Source organism: Syngnathus acus, chromosome 9 (genome assembly GCF_901709675.1).
Source record: "Syngnathus acus chromosome 9, fSynAcu1.2, whole genome shotgun sequence".
Lineage (NCBI taxonomy): Eukaryota > Metazoa > Chordata > Actinopteri > Syngnathiformes > Syngnathidae > Syngnathus > Syngnathus acus.
The window spans coordinates 4,028,220-4,036,856 of NC_051094.1; the positions used below are offsets into that span (position 1 = coordinate 4,028,220).

The 8,637-nt window shown below is 46.8% G+C and overlaps 3 protein-coding genes across 4 annotated transcripts in view; 1 reads left to right on the plus strand and 2 right to left on the minus strand.

The window, feature by feature from the left end:
• On the minus strand, nucleotides 1–2,432 carry LOC119127244 (natterin-3-like). Its single transcript, XM_037259125.1, has 2 exons — nucleotides 2,231–2,432; nucleotides 1–1,126 (listed from the first exon to the last, which is right to left on the minus strand). The coding sequence occupies exons 1-2, from the start codon at nucleotides 2,307–2,309 to the stop codon at nucleotides 60–62; spliced, it is 1,146 nt and encodes a 381-aa protein (XP_037115020.1). The 5' UTR covers nucleotides 2,310–2,432; the 3' UTR covers nucleotides 1–59.
• The window catches only part of mymk (myomaker, myoblast fusion factor), a 37,644-nt gene that overhangs the window by 7,094 nt on the left and 21,913 nt on the right, over nucleotides 1–8,637 (plus strand). The gene's annotated exons all lie outside the window — the stretch shown is intronic.
• On the minus strand, nucleotides 3,103–4,963 carry LOC119127239 (natterin-3-like). Of its 2 annotated transcripts, XM_037259119.1 has the most exons (4): nucleotides 4,849–4,963; nucleotides 4,612–4,719; nucleotides 3,461–4,234; nucleotides 3,103–3,430 (listed from the first exon to the last, which is right to left on the minus strand). In XM_037259119.1, the coding sequence occupies exons 2-4, from the start codon at nucleotides 4,706–4,708 to the stop codon at nucleotides 3,153–3,155; spliced, it is 1,149 nt and encodes a 382-aa protein (XP_037115014.1). In that variant the 5' UTR covers nucleotides 4,709–4,719; nucleotides 4,849–4,963; the 3' UTR covers nucleotides 3,103–3,152. The 2 variants fall into 2 exon arrangements, with proteins under 2 accessions (XP_037115014.1, XP_037115013.1); XM_037259118.1 differs by having other exon boundaries at nucleotides 3,103–4,234.

Sequence of the window (8,637 nt, forward strand, 5' to 3'; positions counted from 1 at the left end):
GCAGATGATGTGGATGTCGGTTTTATTATTCTTGTAACAAGTCAAAAGAAGTGTTCGTTTTAGCAAGGCTCGGCGTCTGGCAGCGGTTCGCAGCGGTCTACCACGCCGTTGACCTCCGAGATCTGGACGCTGCTGTAGGTCCCGCTGACGGTGGTCCACTTAACCTCGCCGTTAGTATAAGTGCGTTTGAGGCGCGCTGTGTACGGGATATCCGCTCCGTACTTCTGGCCCACCATGTGGATTCTGCACAAGTGGTTGGGCGGGACGATTGTCGTCAGCTTAAGTTTGTGCTCGTTGGTCTCGGTGTAAGTGGTGCCCATGGTGAAGGCAATGTTGGTCTCTGCACTAAAGCGAATGCCTGCCTCGGCCAGGGAGGGGATACCGGTGGTGATGGTGGTGCTGGCTGCGAGGGAGAGGCTGAAGGTGTGCTGCCACTTGTGCTCCACCTTGTTGGTCTTACTGAGGGTGTCAGTGACCGTGGCTTCCAGACAGTCGAGGTTTTTGATACTGTCGTTCTTCATCATCTCCGGGGGATGCTCCACCACATTGATGCCATCGGTGTAGTAGTGTACATCCAGCATGTGGTCCTCCTGAACATCTTCATTGATGGTCAAGAACATGTACTGTATGGGGTAGTTGTACTCTTTTGCCCCCCAGGGCAAGTAAAAGACTTGATGGCTGACATGCACCTTGCCCAGACCATATTGGTTCTTGCCAACGTATTTGTCGCTGTCCTTGCAGTTCTTGACCGCGTTCCACGCCACCGAACCGTGGGCGCCCTCCTGCCACTCCAGGATTTCAAATTTTTCTTTGTTGACCAGCAAGGAAAAGTTGTCTGTTCGCACTGCTTCGCCATTGTAGGAATAGACACAGCTCTGGCTTTCGCTGGGTCTGAAGTAGCCGGAATCGCACTGGTTCTTGCAGATGTAGTCGTATGTCTTTGTGTAGCCGTTGTAAATGGACACGGCTCCGTCGGGGAGACTACCCGTCCACCGCTGCCACTCCAGGTTGGTTCCCTCGAAATCAAAATCTCTAAATAATATTTTTGCTCCTCCCGTCGTCAGACGAGGTGACCCGGCACCTGATAGTTGAGGAACGACGTCCCTCAGAGGGTCACTTTCCAGTTCTGTTCACAAAGCACCGTTGGAGAAGAGCCCAGTCAGCCAAGCATGACAACATTTGAACAGTGAAGCAAACGAACAAATCCAACCCCACGCGAGGCGTGTGAAGATTCACCGAATTTAAAAGGTCAACCTATGCACATTGGTACAGTGATTTTGTTTTGTTTAAATCGAGTAGAACTGTCAAAATGAATCAATTCGACAAGTAAATGATTATAATTGAATTTAGTTAGGGCCATTTTTTTCCCTCCTAGAATGGTCCAAATCCACAAATGTCAGCCTCTCAAGAGCAATCATTCATCAATATTTGTATTCATTCGTGACAAAAAGCAGATTATCTTTTGTGTATAATCAAAAGCAGACATTTGCAAATGTCTGCTTTTTCTTCAGCAAACAATGACTGCACGAATAATTAGGGCGCTCTATCGCTGTGACCTTTTCTGCCGGCTTGGCATCTTATCTATGACAGCCTTGGCACACTTATTAGTTGATTTCAATTAAGGCCACAGGGCCACACACAGTCACATGGCAGAGTCGCCCCCTTGTGGATGGTCGATCAAGAGTATACAAGTAGGAATCCTAAAGGTGGAGGTTGGACCTTCTTCCGCCATTTCGCAGAGAAGGCTCGATCTTTCTGGCATCCAAGTTCAACGGGAAATATGGTAGTTGCAACTAGCATAGCAAGCGTTAAAGATAAAAGATCCAGGTGAAGGATTACCCCAGGACTTAGCATTGCTTAATGATTATTTATTTTCATCAGGGCACAATACCTAATAAACAGTAATATTGGAAAATAGTTTTGTAATACAATGTAATGCTAAATGAAATTTGTTGACATGACTCGTTTTAGTCGATAGAAAGAAATAATGATTCTAAAAATATAATCGTGACAGCCCTGAAATCCAGTCCAGTTGCAGTAAACGTTTAAGAGCAATACATTTGCGTTCAATTTGTATCATTATTTTTATTCAAGCATATTTAGGTGCGATTTTCACCCTAATGATAATCCCCTAAATCTAGCTCTATCCCAAACCCTTAACCTTAACCAACCTTAACCCACTGAAAATATAACAAAGAAAACCAACCGTGGGACTCATGTTGTTGCTTACGGCGCTGTACCCAGTCTCGACCTTGGGCCGAGGCCAGAGCCGGCAAGGCCAGCAGCAGGAGTACCACCGGCGGATACATCAGACACCAGAGATGACACACTGAACACCAGAACTAGATCTCCAAGCTGAATCCAAGAGGGTCTTCGCTGAAGCCGTGGGCAGCAGATGAAAACGTACACTATATGTACTCTACTCTTCAGTTGCACTTTTAACTTTGCGCCGACCTCCAGATAAAACATTGACCAGTGTAGACAAAACTAACATAATACTGCACATTTTGGATGGGTTTCAGGTTTGCCTTATTCATTGCCAAGTGTTTTTGGGAAAGACAACCCCCAGAGGCCCAGCAAATTTTGAGTATTCGAACAAATCTTTCAAGGCCGACGCAATATTGCGTGTAATGACTGAAGGGGTGGGAGGGATGGTTTTGTGGGTATGGATGAATGGATGGATTTGTGAGTATGGATGGATGGATGGATTTGGGTGGAATCTTGCTTGTCTCTGTCTGCCCTGGCAACTGACTGGTGACTAGCTCTGTGGCCTAGTGGTAGCGTGTCTGCCCTGAGACTGAAAGGTTGTGGGTTCAAACCCCGGCCGGGTCATACCAAAGACTATAAAAATGGGACCCATTGCCTCCCTGCTTCGCACTCGGCATTAAGCGTTGGAATTGGGGGGTTAGATCACCAAATGATTCCCGAGCGCGGCACCGCTGCTGCTCACTGCTCCCCTCGGGGATGGGTTAAATGCAGAGGACAAATTTCGCCACACCCAGACGTGTGTGTGACAATTATTGGGTCTTAACCTTTTACCTTTACCTGTCCAGGGTGGGCAGATGGATAGATCTGTCCATGACTTGAATAAAAGCAGAAGCATTCTTGTGTGAATGTTATTTTTATTTCAGTTTCACAAATAATGGAAGGTCTTAACAAGGCTTGACATCTGGCAATAATTCACAGCGTTCCATTTCAGCTTCAACCTCCGAGATCTGGAGTCCCTTGAAGGTCCCGGTGACGGTAGTCCACTTGGTCTCACCGTTGCGGTAAACGCGTTTGAGGCGTGCCGTGTACGGGATATCCAATCCGTATTTCTTGCCCTGCATTTTGACGGTACACGAGTGGCCGGGGGGCACCCGAGTTTCCAGCGTCAGAGTGTGGGTGGTGGTGTCAGTATAGGTAGTCTCTTTGGTTAACCTATAAGTGAAGGCGGCCTTGAAGTCAATGTTCCCTTTGACTATGAAGGGGATTCCCGTCTCGATGGTGATGCCGACTCCCACCGTGACGGAGAAGTTAATGTCCCACTTTCGTGTTGTTGCAACAGTCTTGGTTAGGGTGATCTCATTCTTAATGGGCTTGCACTCACTATTTACTAATGTGGCCTTGTTCAAGACCTCAGGGGGATACTCAATGGGCGTGATGCCCTCTGTATGGTATTTGACTTCCATCAGGTGCTCTCTCTTAACGTCTTTCATAGTCTCCAGGACCTGGTAATCATTGTACCAATAATGACTTCCACCCCAGGGTAAGTAGAATACCTTTTCGCTGACTTTCACTTCTCCCAGTCCATACTCGTTCTTCCCCACGTACGTATCTTCGTTGACGCAGGTCTTAATAGAATTGGGCGTCACTGAGCCACCGTAGCCGTTTTTCCACCGCAGAATCTCAAATTCGTCTTTGTTGACCAGCATGTCAAACTGCTCGGCGGTGTACCCCGCCCCATTGGCGGTGTAGGCGCAGGCAGCGGTGCTGAGCGTGGAGTCGTAGTAGCCCGAATGGCAGCTCACTTTGCATATGTAATCTACGCGGCTGGAATATGAGTTGTAGATGGACACGGCGCCATCAGGGATGGTGCCGTCCCACCGCTCCCATTCCAAGTTTGTTTCATCAAAGTCTGCCGACGGGGCATCCCGTGCTTCTTTCCAAAAGTCAGATGACGGGCTCAGAGCTGTTTTTTGGGGGGGCTGTTCTGGATACTTGTTTTCCGAGGCGGGATGGAGGTTAGCTGGAGCTGTTTAGTGAAGGAAAGAAGAAAACTGTCAGTGAGGCGAGGAGTCTGTCAACGTTTTGTCAGCCCACTTGGCAATCCTTCTTGCGGTGCAAATGGAATACTTGTCGAAACTTGAACCTTGGAATCAACACACACACGCACCATGTCACCATGTTGTCAATTTGAAAGCATCTTGTGTTTATGTGATGTTTAAGGCAGGGGTTCTGATACTTTTTGGAGTCGGGGAGCAGTTTTTTTTGGCAAGGACCCCTTGTAATCCTAATGCCAATTCATAAAAAGTACTACTCACATGCGCCCCTAAATGTTCAAGGGCTACATTTGAACCATGTCGTGTTTATTTGATCCCTGGGGAACCTAGTTTGAGAACTACTGGTTACCGCTTGAGCTTGGCTGTTGATCGCAGTTGTCAATGCTCGCGCACGAGGTCAGGTGCATCGAGGCCAACAGCAGAAAAGGAACCCACAGCTTGGCCATCTTGTTTTGTTCTTAAACGAGACAAGCGGATAATATTGAGGAAGGCATCAAAGGATGTCGAGCAACAACGCAGGAATGACGAGAAGAGCGTCAAATCGCATAGAGGAACAAAAACAAGGACGACAAGGAGATGCACTCACCATCAATTCAAGCGTGTCTGCTACTGGCAATAGGCGGCACACACAAATATAGTCTGAGCTGCAGCTGTACTTTGACTCTGTTTAAAAGATCGACCAGTGCAAACAAAATCAGGATAGGACAATTCTGAAACTCTTTTTCTCGACATAAAAAAGAAATAAATTAAATTGCATGAAATTAATGTCAAATTTCCATGAAACTGTGAAAATACAAAAACTAATGCCCAGTAGCAAAGAATTACCAATCAAAACATGTGATTTTACAAATTATTTTCATGGAATACAATCAAGTGCAAATAATAAATTTGAATCAGTGCTTTAAGTAACATTTCGGAATGGCCTGAGTTTTGGCAGCATAGTTTGTCACTTTGTTCTTTACTTCGCATTTGATTCAATTGTGGTGTCTCATTCTAAACACTGAGCAGCACCCACATAATGACGTCCATCATGAAGAAGGCACAAAGAGGAAACCTGACATTGTGTCAAATACACCCCAAAAATGTCCCGCTACCAGACATCCCATACGAGCTGGAGTTGCCCTACATGTTTTGTTAAACGATGTGAGGATCACGTGGATGTCAACTTGCGTTCCAAGACGGCAGTGAATCATCCTCTTGATATTCCCAACATTCCCTGCCAGGCGAGTGGAGCGCAGGAAGAAGCTGGCGACCGCCGTATGAAAAATGCACGAGCGCGTTTGCTCGCGCACACTGATCTTCACGTCACCTGTCATCGCACGGCAGCCCATCCCGCTCCTTCCCGCTCGTTGGCTGGTGCTAACGCTTGCGAAAACTAGGAATGAATACGTTCCTGCCTCCATTCCGGGGCAGCAAAGTCTGAAGACTGCTCGAATGAAGTGTCTTGTGTGAAATGCGGCTGATGAGACGTCGCATGTTACACACGCCTGCTTTCTGAGAGGATACCTACCAAGGTTGTAGAAATGTCTCGTATGAGACATCCCTCATGAAAGTAATGACGAAGAAGATGTCCTTAGCAAAACGTCACGGTCCCAAGACATCCCTGGTATTAGTTGATCTTTTCTTTAGCTTTTTCCTCATCTTTGATATGCCATCCACCATTGCTTGGGTGTCTCCTTTGTCCTTGTGCACCTTTTGACCTGGCTAGCGCCAGCAGGGGGGTTGGCGGCGTTGAGGGACCAGGTGTCACCCCCTGGTTGTCTGACCCACCTGCCAGCCTCGCTTCCGAGGAGTAATAAATGCCACCGACATCAACATGCTAATGTCCCTAACCGCTAACAGTTGGCATTTAATATTCATGAGGCTCAATTAGCATGCGGTGTCCCATAGAAGATGGCCATGAGGTGTCCAGACAAGGTGAACAAGATGCCCCTAACGAGACAATATCCTCATTGAGACATTCAAAGTTGAGACGTGTACAAGTAGATGTGAGACGTATATAAAGAAACTGGACATGTCCCGTATATGACAACCCCAACGAGATGTCCCTAAAGGAAGTTCCTTATGAGAGATCTGTGACATGATGTCCCAAATCAAACAAGATGTCCCAAACCAGACATTGCTAAAACCATGACTCGTATATAAGACGACGCCAAGATCTTCTCCCAAGCGATGCCCGACACGTTAACAGCCGGCCGGCACTGAATATTCACAAGGCCAAATTAGCATAACAGACAACGAAAGGAACCGCTAAACGTTTTTGCCCGGAATGACTCGGAAGGCGCTCGGACGTCGGCGCTTCTCGGCTGCGGCGGGGTTAGAGGCCGCCACGTGAAGATGGCAGCGGGAGACGGCGAGCTTTCAAGCCCCTCCCCACGTAAAAGCCTCCTCATGCGGCGACGCTCTTTTCCCGTGCGCTTCACTGAAGATGAGCCGGAATATTCTGCCTGGAGAGGAAAAAAAGAGAGCTTTTCTCCAAAAGTGGGGTCAGAGTGTTGGAGAGTCTTCAAATGGAGATGTTTGCATTATTCAAGAGATTCACGGAGATGCTCGCCCTCGCTCCCTGGCATAAAGCCTCGCGTTGGCTTTGTCAGGGAGTCACCGTTACAGTCACTCTGGAGGGGGATCATCATCATAATCGTGTGATACTGGAAACATATTATCAACCAACAAGAAAACGCAACCGGTGTGTCTCCGGGTCAAGACGACTCTGGTTAGAACCCAGAGTGTCATGAGCTCAAAAAACGTTCAGCTTCATCAACAGAATGTTGTTGCGAGATGAGAGATCTTGAACCTTCAGAATGGAAGGGATAAGAATCCTTTTTGTCATCGCCTCCTCTCGGATTTGGGTTGCAAGTCTTAGTCTGTGTGTGTGTTCCCTCGTGAAGTTTCAAGCAGCGTGAAAGGAATCCAAGTCGACAAAGATGCTTGTCGACAACAAGATGAACAAACGTTCCCTCGGCACGTTCCTCCGCCTCGTTGAGCCAAACATGACGCGGTCGCCTACGACAAGCTCACAATTCGTCAAGTTGATGAGCCATTCATAGGCTCACTGTCTTGGGAACCACATTCAAACCAGAACAGGGAGCTCTTTTTCCAAAACCCAGAGTGACGTTAGATGTGGAACCTTTGTCTCCAGCGCCTTGTTCTAGAAAACCTAATGGCATTTGCTTCAAAACCCAATAAGAGCGCAGTTTTAGAATTAACTTCAGATTACTACGTCAGAACCTTTGGGTGCAATTAAGGTCAATTGCTCCAGAACCTCAAAGTATCATCTTTGATTTACTCTAGCACACATTGCGACCAGCGAAAGATTGAAAGCAGCATTCAGACTGCCTTGAGTGGAGTCAGCGCTAGAACCCAGAACATCAGTAGCACCAGAACCCCGAATGAGATCGTCTTTAACAGTTTCATATGGTCAACACAAGTCTCATGAACGGTTAATCCAAAGTGAAATTGTCTTGAAATCCAAAGTGTCACCAGCTGGAGAGCTTTCACTATGATCAGCGTTCCAACCCCGAGTGTCACAGGCATTAGAACCCAAAAGAACAAGACTTGGCTCGACTTAAGAACATAGTTTCAGCAGCTCGAGGAGCTAGACGGAGGTCATCTGAGAACCAGAGCATATGTAGGTCTCAAAAAACATCCGTGTAGGTAACGTTGAAAGAATAACTGGATCCACGATCAAATTTGGTCTCATCAAGCAGAGGACCCGAAATGAATCTTCAAGAGACAATTCAGTGCGTTTATGGATACAACCTTCAGGATGTGTGGATCTGCCAGGACCGCATGTCACATGGCAAGATTTGTAATGATTTGTATTTTCCTCATTCATCTGAGTAGATCATGGACATTGCGTCAATGTAGTTGTGACACTGGTGAGTGCTGTGTGGGTCGAGTGCTGAGTGTGCGTGCACGTGCGTGTGCGCACGGGGGTAAAAGGAGTAAAAGTAAGGCTCTCATGAATATTACACACTCTTGTCTGCACAAGACACTGAAATCTCAGCTTGCTTCCACCTTTGAATTATTTACCACCTGAAGCATTTTCTACTTCTACTTGTTCTGCCCTTTTTTTTTTACATACAGTGATATGTGGAAAATATTCCGAAATATGAGCGAGACCTCCTTGAGAGTGAGATGTTAGCGAGGCATTTGCGAGATGAGATTTTGCGAGATAAAGCACGGTACGTGAGATCGGTGTCAAGAAATCAGTCGGATGTTGGTGAGGAATTGATATTATTGAATGAGATTTGCGCGAGATACTGTGAAGATTTTTTTCGATCGGCGATAAGTGAGAGATGATTAGTGAGGTATTGATTTATGGCCATGAGATATCAGTGAGGTTGATAGACATATTACTGACAATAGGTGTGGT